The following is a 20,338-nucleotide window of genomic DNA, read 5'->3' as shown; positions in this document are numbered from 1 at the left end:
GGTTGCAGTATTTATGATGAAATGATTCAGTTACAAAAAAAAAACATGTAATTTAGAAAACAGTCAAGTAGTAAGTAATAGTTAACTTTCTATTTCAATAATCAGTAATATCTTTATGTCACCATTAGTTTTTTTTAAACGTTTCGCAAATAACCAGGCATTGTTTAAAAACTGCTTCAAAAATCACAATGTAAAATCTAGCCATTTTATAATTTATCCGAAAATATTTATTTTATGTTAAATCTTAACGAGATCATACGATACTAACAACCGAATTAAAATTATCTCTAATGCATAAGAAATATTTTCGGATAAAAAGAGTAAAAATCTAAAACCAATTGTAAGAATCAATCTCTAAAAAAAGTTAGTTATAAGCAAAAAAAAAAATGTTTGTGATCTCTTACAAACGTGCACACACACTAATGCAAAAAACACATTAAACACACACAAACATCTAACTACATGTGCCAAAACTGTGCTACATACTATTATAAATATTTTCTTTTCTCAACCTGAAAATTTTAAGAAAAACTTAATGCATTTAAAAAAAATCCCAAATCTGAAATAAATAAAGAATTGGCTGGGAAGTCAAAATCTTAATTAAGTATTATATTTATGTATTTGTAATAAATAAAAAAAAGTAATTGATAATAAATATAACAAGTCTGAAAACATCATTAAATAAACGAAAATTATTTAATTTCAAGTAGATCTTCAAACTGTAGAAAAATAATTAATTATACCTTTTAACGAGCAATTCTTGTATCTATCTATCTATGTATATATATTTATATATTTCGGGGATCTCGGAAACGGCTCTAACGATTTTGACGAAATTTGCTATATGGGGGTTCTCGGGGGCGAAAAAAACGCGCATTTTTGAGTTTTTATATGTTTCCGAGCAAAACTCGGTCCCCAGATATTTAATATGAAATTAGGCACAAAGACGCTATTAACTAAATTTATGTCAACTTTATACCGCCACCTTTCCCATAACAAAAAAATTATAATTACCCATATTCTCTTGTACTGTCGCCAACAATTGTAACTTGACTCGCTGCGAGCCCGAGTACTTCCTCTGCCTGTTATTGTGCGCCTGAGTGTACTGAGCGGGCGAAACCGGTACTTGGAAACCGGTATTATGCGCCTGAGTATACTGAGCGGGCGAAACCGGTACTTGGAAACCGGCATTATGCGTCTGAGTGTACTGAGCGGGCGAAACCGGTACTTGGAAACCGGTATTCGTCGTTTGATTCTGGTACGCTGCTGGCGTCCCGCTGGTTATGGATCCCGGTACGAAATTATTGTAATTGTAATTGGTTTCGAAACCGGTATTGATAGGCGTTCCAGTCATTATAGATCCTTGATTTGTGTAATTTGAGAGTACGGTAGGTGTGTAGGGCGTTACGGCTTGAGTTGTGATGGGCGTGCCAGACATAATAGAACCGGTTTTCGTTACCGGTTCTATATTTTGTATGGGGTTGGGCGTGCCGGCGGTGATGGAGCCCAGCGTTGGGCTCTGGGAGGGTGGGCTCTGGTATCCACTAGGGTACTGGTATTGGTATCCGATGGACGGCGGTAGATAGTTCCTTTTCATTCGCGCCTCCACTTCCATTACTAACTCTGGACTTATTACTAGAAGTGGGTTTAGCAAATTAATATAAATAAATTTGTAGCCATGCAAATAATGTCGTCCATTAAATATTATTGTAAATATCAAGTACTGTATTTTAATTTAATTATTGAAATTTGATTTAATATTTATACAGACGACTCAAAAGTAATTATCAGACTGAATTATCCCAAAGCTTAATACAAACGCGAGATTAGCAATATTCTTTTTTAACTGTATCTAATTAGAGTAAACATTATAACTTACAGAACCTAATAAAAAAACTATTACTGCTAAATTTCATACGTACTATATGTATTAAATTAATCTAGATTCGGTCTGATAATATTAACCATCAAAACAGAACAATAATTTAAGAACTTTTATGGCAAAAAATTTAATCTTATTATAAACCGTGTACCATTTTCCTAATCAATTTTTTATGAGCATATTCTATAAATCTATATATATAAACGTAAAAGTCCTGACTGACTGACTGACTGACTCACTTAAATCAACGCCCAGCCCAAACCGTTGGACCTAGAGAGCTGAATTTTTTTACAATAGGTAGTTTTTATAACGTTAGTATCCACTAAGAAGAGATTTTTCAAAATTCATCCCCTAAAGGGGTGAAATGGGGGCCAAAGTTTGTATGGGGTTCAAGTTTTATTTTAAGCTATGAATTCGAACCTTGGGTATAAGATATATTATTAAAAAACAAGAAACTACTTTCAGCGTTTTTGTATATTCATCCCCTAAATGGGTTAAAAAAGGGTTGAAAGTTTGAATCCATTACAAATACTTTGAAACTTCCTAGAAAGGCATAATAGCCGATTACAAAAAAAGTAATATTGACGTTTTTGGAAAAAGGGGGTGAGTTTGTCTTGGGGTTCAAAGTTTATAATATAAATGTTTTTTAATTATAATAAAAACACAAGAAAACTCATTTCAGCGTTTTTAAAAATTCATCCCCCAAGGTGGTGAAAAAGGGGTTGAAAGTTTGTATGGACATCAAATATTTTTGTGAGTGTCGGACTTGAATCTTTGTATAAAGGCATATTATTAGAGTACAAGAAAAGTAATTTCAGCGTTTTTAAATATTCATCCCCTAAAAGGGTTAAAAAGGGGTTGAAAGTGAATCTATTACAACTGCTTTGAAACTTCTTAGAAAGTCATTGTATAAGATTCCAAAAAAGTTATTTCAACGTTCTTAAAAATTCAACCCCTAAAAGGGTTAAAAAGGGGATGTAAGTTTATATGTGGTACAAATTTTCTTTTAACCTAGGAACTTGAAACTTGAAAAAGGGCATTATATTAAAAGACGAAAACTAATTACTTACACCGTTTTTGAAAAGTTGGTATTAATAGTTTCGGGACCAAATTTTTTTTTTAATTAGTGGACTTGTAAATTTTCTAAGAAGGTCGAGAGGTATTATATCGGGAACAATTTTTTTCAGTTAGGGTCTTGAAACTTCGTAGTTTGTGAAAGACAAATTTCATGCGTTGTATAATTTTTAACAAATGATTAACCGTCCCTTTTCTATATTATGCTCATGTAGAATATATAACCACCAACATACAAATCCACGCGTACGAAGTCGCGGGCAACAGCTAGTAACTACATATATGTGTTTGCTCTTAAACATATATGTGTATTGACATTAAAAGTTCTTAAATTCTAAAATACTCAAAAACAGCAAAATAATCCAAGCAGGAACTACAAAAAAACTGTCAAACTACAACACACATTTAAACATCAACTAGAGAGCAGACATACGAAGTAAAATATTTAAATGTATAGTCCAGCATCCAACGGCGTATTATATATGTCGTGAGATTTCTTTGTACATGAGAAGAAATAACCAATTCGTTGTTGTTTGCCAAATTAAATAATAATTAGTATTTTTTACTTATGTTTCATTAATAAAAAATATTTATCGAACAAGCTTTATTTTTCAATGCTGACACAAATGAAACATATTATGTCGATCATTGTATCAGTGAAACAATATTAATGATATATATAATTATAAGCGAATTTAAACTGTTGTGAGACATACTAACATTAAATCATTTTACGGTTTAGACTCACTTGTTTTAATCACTCGCGCGACATGTTTCGGAGAGACTAGGTCTCTTACTACTATTAGTCTGCTCGCACTATTAGTGCTTGAGAAAAGAGACCTAGTCTCTCCGAAACATGTCGCGCGAGTGACTAAAACAAGTGAGTCTAAACCGTAAAATGATTTAATATAATTATAAGTAAACATTTTTATCAGACACAAATATACTATCATTAGTTCGATCTATTCTCAAGATTTCAAATTTATAAGAATTGAATAGTCTTACTATTTGAGTAAAAATAAAACTGTTAAGTAAAAATATGGCAACTGGCTTCAATTTCATTATTTCTCCTTAAATGTATCACGCGCGTTTCGAACGTCTAATTCCTTTTTTTATAAAATAATTTTATTTGTTCCCTAGTTGAATATATCTAGTTCTTTCAGGAAACTCTACCAGCTACTAGACAATCAATAATATCAAATAATCGAAACACAAAAATGTGTCCAGAGAAATTAGAAGGACTGACGTTTTGATACAGACCCTAATAAATACGTGGTCGGATGCTAGACTCTCAGCGTTTCTTTTTTTTGCCATTTTTTTATGTGACCTTTTTTGCCACTTTTGTGTTATTACTAGTCAGGATCACGAGCCCTTTTCATCCTAATAGGAGAAAAAAGGTGTCCCAAAATTTCCATACATTTTTCAAACTTTCTTTTTTGTTACCGCCATAGAAAGTATATGGGGAAATGGTAACACAATAGGGAAAAAACCTTCGGATTTTTTTTATCCCATTAGGATCGAAAGAGCTCCTGACTAGAAATAACATAAAAGTGGCAAAAAAGGTCACATAAAAAAATGGCAAAAATAAAGAACCTCATTTCTGTAGCAGGTGTCAAACTGTCAACAATCTTACCGGGTGGGCGCTCTGTCACCGTCAGGAGGCCCGTCCTTCTGACGCGCATGTTGGCCGACGACGAGGGAGATGCAGCTGGCTGTAGATTAACAAATTAAACGTAGAAACATACATAAGAGAATCACATAATAAGTTTGCATTGATGTCAAAGATAAACAAAAAAAATCTATCATGATCGTCAAAATAAAATAAAAATAATAACAATACTAATTAAAATTAAAATTCAAAATTGTTTATTTCGTGTAATTTACATTCAAAATATAACACGTAAAAAAATAATTCTGTATTTGTAATTTTGTATTTATACGTATAATTTATTGATTCAATCCAATTTAATTTAAGTTTATTTTATTTAGTGTAATTAACGACCTTATTTGTCTTGCCAATTATTGTATTTTTTTTTCCTTCTATTTTAAAGTAATTAATGCATGTTAGATAAATAAGTAATAAAATGCCAAACAGCACGTTAGGTTTATCTGTTAGTGCTGTCTGATTGATATAAATAAATAAACTAAAAAGAAATAAAAAATACAAATAGGTATAATACAGTGGTAGTCAAACTATTCAATTTTAGCTCCGACCGACCGGTCTGGCCTAGTGGGTAGTGACCCTGCCTGTGTAGCCGATGGTCCTGAGTTCGAATCCCGGTAAGGGCATTTATTTGTGTGATGAGCACAGATATTTGTTCCTGAGTCATGGGTGTTTTCCATGTATTTTAAGTATTTATATGTCGGGGTATCGGGAGGCCGAACAGGCGTGGTTGACATATTGGTGTCGTGTGGGCGTGCACGTGCAGGATTTTACAAAATAATAATCTCACGATACAATCAAATCACTGTATTCCTTGTTTTAATGAACTTACACCAAAAATATTCGACGATTACAAAAATAAATCACGATTAAGAGCCAATGGGTTTGTAAGCGACCATCTCGTGCGGGGCGCTGTCAACGAATGACGTCCCGCGCCGCCATGACACTTACAACTCCATTCGGGACTACCCGCTCTTAAAATAGATCAACTTGTCAATGTCAGTAACAAACGCAACTACCCGATCAATTTAACAATTCAAAAATAATTGAATTAAATAAAGCACGCGCCGTTATATATATACATACATATATTGTTGTCTGAGTACCCATAACACAATCCTCCTTAGGGTTACAGTGGGATCATATCAATCTGTGTAATAATGTAGTATAAAAAATATTTATTTATTTAGCTACCACTGTATCACACTTGTACAGGAATGTAGTCCTTCACAGTGGAGAATTAAATGAGATAAAATTATAGTTCAAGCTAAAAATAATAACAACACTAATAAGATAAAATTATATCTTTGGTTTAAGCATTTACTCTGGTTGTCTTTAAAACCGAAATTTGACTATATTATCTACGTAGCTAGATCTAAATTCGCTTGTGAAATGTGAATGTCAGTATATAGTCTCACCATAGGTCCGGCGGCGGTGTTGGCCGCGTCCTCCGTGGTCGCCATCGTGTGCCGCTTACTGCTGCCGCGGTTCATCATGTACCTGCACACATTACATAATGCTATATTAACATACTACATACATACAAAGATAGATATAACTCCGTAATAGATGGATACAGTCTAAGGAAAAAACGTGCCTCGAAAATCGAGAAAATTTGATTCTCGTTCAGAGGGCGCTACTAGTTTTGGCCTACAGTCGTATAGATGGCGTTGACGGTTTCGTTTGTTATTTAACAATTTTAACGCATATCAGTGAAAGAACATGGGTCAAAATCATAAAAATAATTAATGCAAATAAAAAAAATCATTTATCTATATTTAAATACATTCTATCGTATTTTTATAAATCTTCATTTTTAGTTTTAAAGTGTGTCGACAGATGGCAGTGAATTTACTGGGGTTACAAAATTTACTATGACAGTACCGCTCTAGTATAAGTTACTCTATGATACATACATACATATAATCACGCCTATTTCCCGGAGGGGTAGGCAGAGACCACTGATTTTCACTTGCTACGATCCTGACATACCTCTTTCGCTTCCTTCACTTTCATAACATTCCTCATACACGCTCGCCGGTTTAGGGTGCTCTTGACCTCGCCTTTCTTCAGGATTTCCCCGATCTGATCAGAGAAAGTCCGCCGAGGTCTGCCCCTTCCAACTCCCGTTTCTACCTCATATTAACATACTAGCACAGAATAAATTATAGTACTAGGTACAGATATGACCGCTAGGTGGCGCAAGCGCGAGCAGGCGTCCGTTCCGTAGCGGTGCGCGGCAACCACTATGGCTAGACACCAAAATTGGTGTGAACCGCATGTACTTGTAGCGACGCGACGAAATCGCGAAGTGGGCCACGCCTGATACTAGCAAAGAGGATATAATAGGATAGAGCGGTACTGTCATAGTAAATTTTGTAGCCACAGTAAATTCACTGCCATCTATCGACACACGATTAAAACTAAAAATAAAAATATCAAAAAATGTATTTATATATAGATAAATGATTTTCTTTTATTTGCATTAATTATTTTTATATGATTTTGACCCATGTTCTTTCACTGATATGCGTTAAAATTGTTAAATCACAAACGAAACCGTCAACGCCATCTATACGAGAGTAGGCCAAAGGTAGTGGCGCCATCTGATCGAGAATTTTCTTGATTTTCGAGGCACGTTTTTTCCTTAGACTGTATCTATCTATTACGGAGTTGTATCTATCTTTGGTAGTAGCAAAAGAATGGATAACTATTTATATTAGTACCTGCATATGTCTTCAGTTTGTTCCGGGTCTTCTTGCGGCGTGGGCGCTCCGCTGTCCGACACCTGCCACCAACATACACATTATATTTCCATTTCTCATACTCTGAAAGAGTCATTGTTGTTCTAAAAGGTGCGCAGAAAATGTCTTATTATTAATTGACTTATCTATAATAATTCAATGTTTTTAAGAATAATAATAACTGCATCAATAAATTGCTCATTTGTAAAACTTGACAATTTAAAATTGCTTGTTGCTAGGCCTATTTGAATAAAGAATATTTTGACTTTGACTTTGATACGATTCTACACTAGAGCATTTTACGTTCTAAGTACTATTATTCTACAATAAGTAATTGAAATTTGGATTTAAATGGATTTGTTATACAATATCCATTCTGATATTTAACTCCGCATTTCATAAATAACGAGACTTTTGCCTAAATTGTAATTGAAAGTACCCTCAAGAAATATTATATAAATACATAGGTAATTACTTAGTCATGTATTTAAATAAACACGTGTATTTTACTTTCTTCGTATTCGGAATGAAAATTAGAGTGTTTAACTCGGGTGAAAGGCCCCATTTCGGCCTCGGACCATTGGAGCTCTCGCTGCGTTCGAGCGCCAAACTACCTCGGCAATAATGAGTGCCTTTCATCCCAATATACTATTCCTGCGTAGTAAAAAATAGTTCATTTTATTGCAAGTGTTGCATATTGGACCCTTGTATGTCCTTAAACTACGTCCAAAAGAGAGGTATGGGCACTGCGAATGACATCTCGCTTTGTGTGGTAGCGCACAGGACAGCGGATGTCATTCCAGATCTAGAGCAGAGCCCAACTGGGGAGGTACCTCCACCTTACAGAAAACCGCAGCCAAATAACACTAGACCCTACTCATAGTGTTGTGTTCCTGCCGGTGAGTAAGGTTGCCAGAGCTCGAGGGAGAGGAGTGTTAGGATCGGCAACGCGCATGTAACTCCTCTGGAGTTGCAGGCGTACATAGGCTACGGAGACTGCTTAACATCAGGCGGGCCGTATGCTTGTTTGCCACCGACGTAGTATTAAAAAAAAATGTGTGTAAAGTGTGTCATTATGTATAGGACCCGTAATGTCTTTTATGAGAAGTAGGTGAATAACGTACCGTAGAAATACTATATGTGCCATTCTCAACTAAAAGGGTACTTATTGTCGGTTGTTAATAAGGCGCTATTTCCATACAGCTTCAATTTGAAATCAAACTTATCGACAAGCGACAATGTGGTACCTTTTGGTTGAAAACGTCACAAATGACGCCCTTGGCCACATTGGCCATTGAACGAAACATCATTAACACATGTCTCATTTAAGTAAAATAAGCTTAAGGTTTTCAAACACTCATTATCTTTAGACATTCACGGCCCACAATCACGCGGATGTCGGGAGCGGATGGAGCGGCGTCAACGAAGCAGGGACCGGACAACCCTTTCCGCGATAAAACCCTTTCAATAGGCGACACTTAAACACGGCTAACACATTGAAAGGCTTTCCCTTTTGAACTGCAAGCCCATTCATACCCTTACCTTTGACTAACCCTTACCGAAAAGCTAACCAAAAATAAGGCTAGCTCTTAATAAGGGTTACCCTTATCTTTAAGCGCTTTTTATAAAGGTTTCCCTGTGCGTGAAAGAGACAGGATTGGTATATATCTACGGTAGTGTATGAAAAGGAAAGAAAATACGTGCCTAGTCAAAGAACGCCGCCGTCGCCGCCGTAGATCGCTCGGATTCGAACTAATGTGTGCTTTATGAACAAGGTAGACGACTTAAATTAGCACGCTTATATGCTAAAAGGGAAGCCCTTTATAAGGCTAACCCTTATAAGCAATATGCAAGGTGTTGGTGAGCGGATGATAAGGGTTTTGTAAGGGTATTTGGGCTACCGATTACTCAAATGTGGTAGCTTTATATAAGGGTTTTTTAAAGCAAAACAAAGGGTTTCGTCTGGCAAAGGGTATGGTGAGTTAAGCCTTATGCAATACCCTTATAAAACCCCGATAAGGGATAGCGGGCCGGTCCCTGCAACGAAGTAGCGAGTTTCTACAGGCTGGCTAAAAAATAAGTTCATTCCCGTTGCCAGGGAGGTTTTGGGATTATACTGAGCAACTTTTACTACAGGACCAACTACATAATTGCGAAAAAAAAATTACCCTCCCATAGAAAATGGACCAGCCAAAATGTATGAAACCGCTAAAAATTTTTTCGCGATTTCGGGGTTGGTCCCATAGTAAAAGTTGCTCAGTATAATCCCAAAACCTCCCTGGCAACGGGAATGCACTTATTTTTTAGCCACCGTGTATATGATTCCCTCGTGTTCTTTGTTAATGCTTCATAATGCGGTGTAGCGTGTGTTGTGTGTAGTGTGTGGTGTGTAGTGTGTAGTGTGTGGTGTGTAGTGTGTAGTGCGTGGTGTACTCACGTGGTGCGGCGGCGCGCTGTGGCAGCATGCTCTCTCCCTCCCGCGCGGCACGTGAGCTCCTCCGTCGGACGCGCGCCGACCGAATGTTGACGCTGAGGAGAAACATAACACTTTACTACAAATGCAGGGAAACGCCATAACCTTGGAGACTATATAAAGGAGCCAAATCTCTATGTATGAAAAGTGTCCATAGAAAAAACAGTAATTAGGCGGCGCCACCATACACCGAAATACTACCAAAAACAACCTACGTAATTTGGTTGGGTTATTTGTTGCCTTATATGGTTCATGTTATACTCATGTCCCAGAGCCTAACTAGCGCCACCGGAAAGATTAGGAACTATTATTTACAGCTGAAAGCTGGTCACTTTTGCAATAGTTCTGCCATAAGAGATTGTCATCCTTTCTATACCGTCCATAGCCATAACCTTTTGAACTTTTTATAAACAAAAACGTCACTCACACGCCAACGTCCCGAGCGAAGCGAGCTAATGATTTAGATTTAGATTTATTTATTTCAGGATAAAAATTACACTACAAATTTGCATCAATGTCAAAATTATGCTTGTCTTCTTATCATGATCGTCAAACATTACATACTAAAAAATATAAAATAAATTCAAATTATTTTCTAATGTAAACCTTACTTGAAAGTGTGAAGGTCTCTTTGACAGAGTCACAGGGCGGACACGCTATAATCAAAAACTTGCGTTTCTATGTGTGAACGGCACGTCTGTACACGCGGCATGCGTCATTGTGTAAGTTGCTTAAAAACAGTACTGAGCGGTCGGCAAACGGCCGTCAATCTGCTGTCGCGGGGCGAGGGCATTCGAGTCGGGGCGGGGCGGTGCGTGGCCTTTCTGTATGATAATACTATTACTTATTCTGTGACAGAGTCCTCTTTGAAAGCCACGCATATTGGAGCGGGGCAACATAGACTACGTACCCTGACTTTGCATGGCTATCGGCGGCTTCAATAAATGCTGGTCTTTCACACTAAAGTGGTGCCACGCGGGGAGAGGTGCGGCCAAGTTGGTGTGGGGCAACATGGACACCACTGGCGCCTCGCGCGATGAACTTTGCTGAAAGTTAAAAAGCTCATATTATATGAGTCATATAGGTATGTCTAATGTAATGTAGTTTGTAATTCTCCAAATCCAATTCTTCAAATTCATATGAAAATTATCGTGATAATAATAATAAATCGGATTGCGTCAACCGGAGGGAATAGTATTAAAATTTGATTTACCTGACAATTTCCTGACCAAAATTTTAAATGTATATATCTGACAATTTCTTAGTAATACCCACACAAATTGTATCATTCGATTGAAAATAATATAAAATTTTGTATGATACAATTTGTGTGGGTATTTTTTAAGAAATTAACAGGTAAATCACATTTAAAATTTTGTCCCTATTCACCCCAGCTATCCCTATTCACCCCGGTTGACGGTATAGTAAACACCCTTATGATGTACGAGGCATCAATAATGAGATGTATGCCACAAATACTGTAAAATAAGTATTTATCATCAGTTTTTAACACTTTTTACCATAAAGGTAATTAAAGAGCTGGGGGAAAAAAAACATAGTTTTAATTTGTTAATTATAGTCTGTCGAACAACTTTTGTCAGTAGAAAGAGGCGCGAGATTCAAGTTTTCTATGGGAAAATAACCCTTCGCGCCTACATCTCTTAAATTTGCCGCTTTTTTCTACTGACAAAAATAGCTTGACAGATTATAATATGTAGAAAACAATTGCGATATCTTTCATAAAAAAGGCGATAACATAAAAGACGAATACGACATTCCACTATTTCAACTACAGGTATCGGTGAAATATATAATATACTCTCATAATTCGTGCCATTACTTGGTTTATTTTTGTTTCTCAACAGAAAACTAGTAAATCAAAATTAGCAAACAAGTATTATATAGAAATGTTATAGGAATGATGATTATGATTATGATTTTTTTATATTTTTTTATTATTAATCGCACTTAAACAATCGTGAGACATATTTCAAAATTGAGTGCACGACGTACAACCGCCGCGGACACTCGTGCCTGAGGATGGATTCCCAAAGAATCCGAAACATGTCGCCAAAAGCGACTAAAAATAATAGTGAGCAAGAACCGTACTGATTAATATTTTTTATTATTATACTTACAGTGAATTCGGAGACGTAGAGAGGCGCGTTCCGTCCGTCCGCCGACGCGGCCGAACCCAGCGCCGAACCCACGTCCATCTGACACAACGAGTAACGTCAAAACAGGTAAGGGTGTATGTCGGCGGCCGATCGTTAAATCCGCCAGATCATGAAATTCCTAGGCATATTATGAAACGAAGCCATTTCATGTTACGCCTAAAATTTGATATGTATGTCGGCGGCCGATCGTAAAATCAGCCAGATCATGAAATTGCTAGACATATCATGAAACGCCGCCATTTCATGTTATGCCTAAGATTTGATATGTATGTCGGCGGCCGATCGTTAAATCCGCCAGATTATGAAATTCCTAGATTTCCTAGGCATATCATGAAACGCCGCCATTTCATGATATGCCTAAGATTTGATATGTATGTCGGCGGCCGATCGTTAAATCAGCCAGATCATGAAATACCTAGGTATATCATGAAACGCCGTCATTTCATGATATGCCTAAGATTTGATATGTATGTCGGCGGCCGATCGTTAAATCAGCCAGATCATGAAATTCCTAGGCATATCATGAAACGCCGCCATTTCATGTTATGCCTAAGATTTGAGCAGGAATAACACCATTTTTGTCATGACGAAGCCAGCTTTGTCATGACAAAGGTAGGATCGACGGATACGGATACAACAAGTAAGCTCCTTCCAACTGACGATGACGTCTAGTTTTTTGCGGTTCCGTATTTCTGCAGGATCCCAGGACGCACCAATGCCACGGTTTCTGTCCGGCGGTTTCCAACCTCGATACTTGCGTTTCGTCTGGTTTTTAGTAATAAAACACGAAGGATCGATTGATGAATGTTTAGTGCGAATTCATACATTTGTCACTACGTCAGTAACGAGCAAATTTACATGAATAAGGTATAGTAACTAGTTAACCAAAGTTGTGTACATACCTGGTCGTGTCGGGGCTGCGGGCCCACGGTGTGCCTGCGCTGCAGGTTGTGTACATACCTGGTCATGGCGGGGCTGCAGGCCCACGGTGTGCCTGCGCTGCAGGTTGTGTACATACCTGGTCATGGCGGGGCTGCAGGCCCACGGTGTGCCTGCGCTGCAGGTTGTGTACATACCTGGTCATGGCGGGGCTGCAGGCCCACGGTGTGCCTGCGCTGCAGGTTGTGTACATACCTGGTCATGGCGGGGCTGCAGGCCCACGGTGTGCCTGCGCTGCAGGTTGTGTACATACCTGGTCATGGCGGGGCTGCGGGCCCACGGTGTGCCTGCGCTGCGGGTCGGCGGGCTGCGCGCGCGCCGCCGCCGGCAGCGCGCTGCCCCCGGAACCAAACTACAAACAACGCATAGAAATGCAACGGATATAGACGGAGAGCTAGCGACCAAATCGGTCATGTGGCTTCAGCTGTATTGAAACTCCGTTAGCTACTTCCCTGAACAACCTTTTCCTGTAATCTTCGTGCTGGCAGGCCGCGGGCGGTGGGTGCGGGTGTAGTGGGGTGGGGTAAAAAAGAAAAAAAATGTGGGCTCAGCTACTTTAATTTTTTTTTTCAAACAGTTGCTCTGTACTCCCTGTGCACCCAAAAAACAATTTAAATCGATCGGGTGGTGAGAAGGGGTTGCCAGCGTTAATTAAAAGTACCAAAATAATAATAATTTTCATGTGGGCTCTGCTGTTTTGGCTTTTTTTTGGCGCGAGATTAATCAATATGTAAGCCCCAAAAAAATAGCCATGCAAAAATATCGGTGCGAAAGGTATCGAAAAAATTTGTCTACATAGCCTACATTTTTTTTCTTTTTTTTCCCCAGCCCACTACACCCACACCCACCGCCCGCGGCCTGCCAGCACGAAGATTATAGGAAAAGGTTGTTCAGGGAAGTAGCTAACGGAGTTTCAATACAGCTGAAGCCACATGACCGATTTGGTCGCTAGCTCTTATACTAATAGATGTTTGGCCGGAGACCGGATGTTCGGCCTGACCATCGCCCGAATATTCGGTATCCGGCCGCCGAATATTCGGCCGGCGGAACTATACCTACATTTAGGTTTTTTATCCGGCCGGATAGTAGTTCACTATCCGGTCTCCAGCCGGATATTATAATAAGGACCGGATACCGGATAGTAACCGAATATCCGGTGCATCTCTACTATATATAGTCCTCCATGTCGTGTCCGACAACGGCGACCTTTACACAATCCTCTGATCAGCACGTATATGGCTCGCAAAACCGAACTTGGTTTTAAATATCCGGTCGCACTTTGCACAATAAAGCTTCCCTTGTTCATTATAAGTGTATGCGTAGGACGGCTTAGGTCGAGACATCCGTTGAAGGCGCTTTTGGTCCAGGCATCTCTACTACACATCTTACAAAACACCGCGTCTGTCTGTTTGTATGTTCGCGATAAACTCAAACACTACTTAAAGGACTTTCATACGGTTTTCACCTATCAATAGAGTGATTCTTTAGGAACGTTTAGGTGTATAATTGTAAAATTAGGTGTAAAAATGTATATTTTTTCTGGTATATTTTTTATTCTAGATATGATTGTTTATTTTGAAATTGCTGACATTTTTAATTATTATTTTTAACTTATTTATATTTTAATTTTTATAAATCAATGATTTTAAAATGAATTTTATTTTTTAACAACATTAAGTTTTTATTTTAATGATTTTATAAATGTCATCAACGTCCAAATATTCTTTATAAATTGCTTTTCTGTTTTAATTTAATTTATTTAATTTTAATTATGATTTTTTACATTGTGATATGTGGACCTATGTTGTCTTTTAAATAAACGCATTTATTATTATTTATTTATTTTATAAGTTGTTAAGGTTTACCCGTGCGAAGCAAGGGCGGGTCGCTAGTAAATTCAATAAATACAAGCTGAGTCCCGAGCCTATTGTCGCACTTAGCATTTATAATATTGTTAACTATAATTCTATGTCATATATGTATATATAGTTAGTTCCTACCTGTATATGTACTTGTATAATACTGCTGACACTGCTGTAATATAAGCTTGTACCTACTACTGTTTTTTTAATTCATTTACTGCGACCAAAGATAGATATAACTCCGTAATAGATGGATACAGTCTAAGGAAAATACGTGCCTCGAAAATCAAGAAAATTTGATTCTCGTTCAGAGGGCGCTACTAGCTTTGGCTTACTGTCGTATAGATGGCGTTGACGGTTTCGTTTGTTATTTAACAATTTTAACGCATATCAGTGAAAGAACATGGGTCAAAATCATAAAAATAATTAATGCAAATAAAAAAATCATTTATCTATATTTAAATACATTCTATCGTATTTTTATAAATATTCATTTTTAGTTTTAAAGTGTGTCAACAGATGGCAGTGAATTTACTGGGGTTACATAATTTACTATGACAATACCGCTCTAGTATAAGTTACTCTATGCTGCGACAATAAATAACTTTTTTTATATTTTTTATTACCTGTTCCAGACTGTCAGTCCGTTCAGACAAGTAGTCTACAGCGTCAGGCAGCACCAGGCAGTCTTGACACGAGTCTTCCGCTTCCATTTGCTCTTCTGCCTCGCTCTGGCAACATACAACAGACAGAAATAGATCATATGTGAGTGATGGTCGAAAACCACTGATGCAATAGGCCTATCCTCGTAAGGCCCAATGTGCATTACAATGTACACTCTGTTTCAATCTAATTTGAACCTTACACTAACCGAATTAAGTAGCATTTCTCCTGTTTCATTGTTTTCTAAAACAAACGAAATTCACCCTAATCTTCTATACAATAAGGTTCAAATTAAAAATAGGGAAACTTTGTACGGTGGGCCTTACGAGGTTAAACATACAGGGCTATAGGCAGGGATAGGGCAGAAATAGTACATTATGCAACATGGGGCGTAAGTTAAATATTGCAAACGAGAGTATAGTTAAATCGCGACGGCTTGCCGGAGCGATTTATAGACTCGAGTTTGCAATATTATTACGCCCCGAGTTACAATGTTTTTCATCACACTTGCGATACAAAAATGAAGTATGAAGACAAAAAACTGTTAATTATAATACTAGAAACTTCTTAACTCCCTAGGGAAAACGCTTTTTCTATAGTACCCGCTAAGCCTGAGTACAATTCCACATTTACTGAGCGAGTGTGATGAAATAGTTGTTTAACCTCTCGTGCTAATATTGATACCTGAGCAAGCGAAAGATTCCAAAATTGAACCACGAGCGTAGCCAGTGGTTCGAAAAATGGAATCTTGAGCGTCGCGAGGGTTTCAAGGCACGAGGGTTAAACAAATTTTGCCACCGAGTGAAACACAAAATTTTTCACAACACAAGGAAAATACTGTAAAATATCAAACAATCAAAGCAAATCGATTCAAAATGGATGTTATTAAATATTTATCGTTCAAAATCATCATTTAAAAGTCATTTTTCAGTTCATACCAGCCAGCATAAGGAAACAACTCAAAATTTGGATTTGAATACTTTTCCCCACATGCGGATATAATGCAACTTTCTCATCAGTTTTTGAACAATCAAGAGTGCCTTTACCAGCTGGTGTGGGGAAAAAATCATTTTGACACTTCGAAACGTGTGATTTGACAATCAGTTCAATTCAAATTCAAAATTCAATTTTTTTTATTGTAGGTACACAAAAATATTTACAGGGTTGTTAAGATTAACCTAATTAAGGGGATCCCATGCCCCAATGACCTCCGATTTGAATCCCTTAGTTTTCTAATGTTTTTTGTAGCTTATCATATTAACAGCAACGGATTTTAGCAATATAGTATCCCATATTTACTTCAAAGTTCATTGTTTTCGAAATATTTGGCATCAAAGTTGAACAATTTTAGACCAAAAAACTGGTTTTCTGGCCATAACTTTTGTGTTAATTAGTTTAAAATTAAAACCTTAGACAATTTTTTAGAGACGTCTAAGACGAACCCAAATATGTAGATTTCGTATAAGTAAGATCTTTCACAGCAATCGAGATACGAAAAAAGTGTTTTTTTAGACAATGTTTAAAACAATCATAAAAAAATAAGTATTAATTTTTTTCACAATCCGGTAGACAAAAATGGAAATAAAAGATTGAAGAACCGATAGCCGCTTGTCTTATAATTCTATATGTAGTGCAAAAGTAGGAGATACGATTCAAAACTTGTCGAAAATCGATGAAAACCTCAGGTAGCCCCTTAAACAGAGTTGACAAAATGTACCTGGCATAGAAATACTAGTCAGGTTACTCTGGTTCCTACACTAGGCTTAGCCTGTCTCGTAGGTAGGTAAGGTAGGTAGGTAAAGTTCAACAATTCAATTCAATTTTAGAGGAAGTTGACTAAGCCTGTTGCAGATTTTATTGCTGTATTTTACCGTGACGAAGCCTGTAGCTAATTGTAAGTTTGTGTTCACCTGACGAAGCCTGCGTTGCGAATATAAAATTATGGTCCCTAAATAAACATTTTTGTTCAACAACTAATCAATGCTTACCTTACAACTAGTGAGGTCCAGCGCCCCGCCGCCTTGGTCCCCCGCTGGCGACTCCAGAGAATCTAAAAAACGAAAATAACAACGCACATAAAACTTACAGAGCTCAGAAACTGCAGAAAGAAAATAATAAAATGTATATGTGACTATTTATTTATTTTTCACCTCAGCAGCTCGAACAAGCCTACTTTCGTCACTCCCTGGAGTGAGGAAAGTTCGACTTTCCTCACTCCAGGGAGAGAAACAATGTAGCTTTTTAATTTAGTGAAGGCCATGAACTTCATACTTTTATTACATTTTTTTTATGGTATGGTACGGTACGGTACGGTACGGTCCGGTCCGGTCTCGTATCGTATCGTATCGTACATATTATAATACTTTTTTTTCTGTTTATTCTGTGTAATTCGAAATATATTTTAACCTTTAATATGTTCTCACTACTGAGGTGAAAAATTATGTGTGCAACACGAGAGCAAAGTTATTTTACATCTCGTGTTTTTGAGTCCCTCGCTACGCTCAAAATTCTACCTTAGAATCTTTCGCTTTCTCGGGACTCTAAATAAACACTCGCAAGAAAAACCAACTTTCCTCTCTTGTTGCACAAATAACTATATCGACACATTTATTTACACGGCATCACAGTTTACACCAGTACTTAAATTTTACCACTTTAACAAAACTCCTGATACATAAAACAAAAACATAAGAAACTAGATATTATCACATACAGGTACCAAAGATAGATATAACTCCGTAATAGATGGACACAGTCTAAGGAAAAAAACGTGCCTCGAAAATCAAGAAAATTAGATTCTCGATCAGATGGCGCCACTACCTTTGGCCTACTCTAGTATAGAGGGCGTTGACGGTTTCGTTTGTTATTTAACAATTTTAACGCATATCAGTGAAAGAACATGGGTCAAAATCATATAAAAATAATTAATGCAAAAAGAAAAATACATTTATCCATATTTAAATACATTTTATCGTATTTTTATAGATCTTCATTTTTACTTTTAAAGTGTGTCGATAGATAGCACTGAATTTACTGTGGTTACAAAATGTACTATGACAGTACCGCTCTATGCTATTATATCCTCTTTGCCGGTACTAGCTAGCCTATCATCCATCATCTCACAGTACACATATGATATGATACCTCTGTGTATCCTCTGGGTCCGCTGCTGCACTTTGTCCATAAGTAGGTGGTAGATGGCAGATATGTGGTCGAAACGTTCTTCTTGGACAGACTGGAACAGCGGGAAAATTAGATTTAGAAAGAAAGAAAGAAAATACATTTATTTAACGCCACAACATAGTACATTAAAAAACCGGCCAAGTGCGAGTCGGACTCGCGCACGAAGGGTTCCGTACCATTACGGAAAAAAAAGCAAAAAAAGTCACGTTTGTTGTATGGGAGCCCCATTTAAATATTGGTATTATTCTGTTTTAGTATTTGTTGTTATAGCGGCAACAGAAATACATCATCTGTGAAAATTTCAACTGTCTAGCTATCACGGTTCATGAGATACAGCCTGTTGACAGACAGACAGACGGACAGACGGTCAGACGGACAGCGGAATCTTAGTAATAGGGTCCCGTTTTTACCCTTTGGGTACGGAACCCTAAAAAGAAAGGCATGCAGACGAAAAAAAAAACATTTGGACGCTTAAAAGGATCACCATAATGCCGCGGCAAACCATGGCGCTGGTTTGATTCCAGCCCCGGGCACTGAAGGCCTTGGTCATTTTTTCCTTTGTATATGATATTTATTTCGTTTATAAATATATATTTTTTTTATAAGGTCGTGAGTGAGTCAGGGCAAGGTGGGTATGTGGGTACGTGGGACACACGGTGCCAGGAGTCGTAGCACGGTACGCTTTTCACCATGCCTGTCACGTTCTAACAAGTATGTGAGTGCGAAAGTGACGGACTTAGTGATAGGGGAAACCATGCTGCGCGGGCAGGTGTACCTGTTGTATGAGGTCGGGGGTGAGCCCGGGCAAGGTGAGCATGTGGGACAGCACGGTGTCGTGCGAGGGAGTCGCCGCCACGCCGGCCGGGTGACACGTGCACGCCCCCGTCGATGGATCTGTCAAATAAATAATAATATTATAATACTGTTATACTGAAAAATGTATTAATTATCTCCGACTCGGCTCCCCTGACTTTGAAAGCGTCCCAGCAACTCGACCATCCTGATAGCGTGAGCGTCCTCGTGTACTTTTACCAAAACATACCTACTTGGACAGCTTTGATTTAAATTTTCAATTCGGTCATCCCGATTATGTATGCGTCCTTGATTACCCATTTGCAGAGAATATTTCAGGTCCTTTATTTATAGATATAGCATCCCACGGTCCTAATACAAGTGAAATTTTAAACATTATTAAATGGAACAAAGTGGCTTTTGATTGGTATCATTCAATTTTAAAACGAAACAAATTCAAATCTATTTTCTAATACAATTGATTTAAATTTGACTGCTAATTTGTCTTGCCGCTAGAGGATAACACAAAACGTTGTACATACCTATAGGCGCAGGAGGGCCGGGGCCGGCGTGGTGCGAGGAGAGCCAGCGGTGCTTGGCGACGCCGCGGAGCGACAGCCTCTTCTCTGGCTCCACCACCAGCATGTGCCGGATCAGCTGCTCGCATTCTGTAATCAAACCAAATCGTATATATATGTCGGCTTAGGGCCGTTGTCAGGGTCTTTGGGTTGCTCAAGATCCGACATGTGGGCGTGTAAGACGACTATTTTAGCAGTAGTTAGTAAAACAATGGAACACTTTTAATATGCGGTATATTGATCAAAACAAATGACACATTAATCACTTTCAATAATTAACAACAACAATGATTTACTAGGAATATTCT

The 20,338-nt window shown here is 37.8% G+C and overlaps 1 protein-coding gene across 1 annotated transcript in view; it reads right to left on the bottom strand.

Moving 5' to 3' along the window:
• Positions 1-20,338, bottom strand: part of LOC134753597 (serine/threonine-protein kinase par-1) — a 50,899-nt gene that overhangs the window by 13,707 nt on the left and 16,854 nt on the right. The window contains exons 7-19 of the mRNA XM_063689520.1: positions 19,995-20,120; positions 19,436-19,554; positions 18,622-18,712; positions 17,466-17,527; positions 15,441-15,545; positions 13,206-13,304; positions 11,975-12,052; positions 10,747-10,882; positions 9,801-9,892; positions 7,346-7,407; positions 6,038-6,119; positions 4,590-4,668; positions 1,015-1,635 (exon numbers count right to left, since the gene is read on the bottom strand). Coding sequence (XP_063545590.1) covers positions 1,015-1,635; positions 4,590-4,668; positions 6,038-6,119; positions 7,346-7,407; positions 9,801-9,892; positions 10,747-10,882; positions 11,975-12,052; positions 13,206-13,304; positions 15,441-15,545; positions 17,466-17,527; positions 18,622-18,712; positions 19,436-19,554; positions 19,995-20,120 — 1,752 coding nt within the window. The remainder of the gene's footprint in view (positions 1-1,014; positions 1,636-4,589; positions 4,669-6,037; positions 6,120-7,345; positions 7,408-9,800; positions 9,893-10,746; positions 10,883-11,974; positions 12,053-13,205; positions 13,305-15,440; positions 15,546-17,465; positions 17,528-18,621; positions 18,713-19,435; positions 19,555-19,994; positions 20,121-20,338) is intronic.

The sequence above is a fragment of the Cydia strobilella genome, chromosome 27 (assembly GCF_947568885.1).
Source record: "Cydia strobilella chromosome 27, ilCydStro3.1, whole genome shotgun sequence".
Lineage (NCBI taxonomy): Eukaryota > Metazoa > Arthropoda > Insecta > Lepidoptera > Tortricidae > Cydia > Cydia strobilella.
Note: the sequence above shows the minus strand (reverse complement) of the source record. Positions and strands in the feature narration are given on the sequence as shown.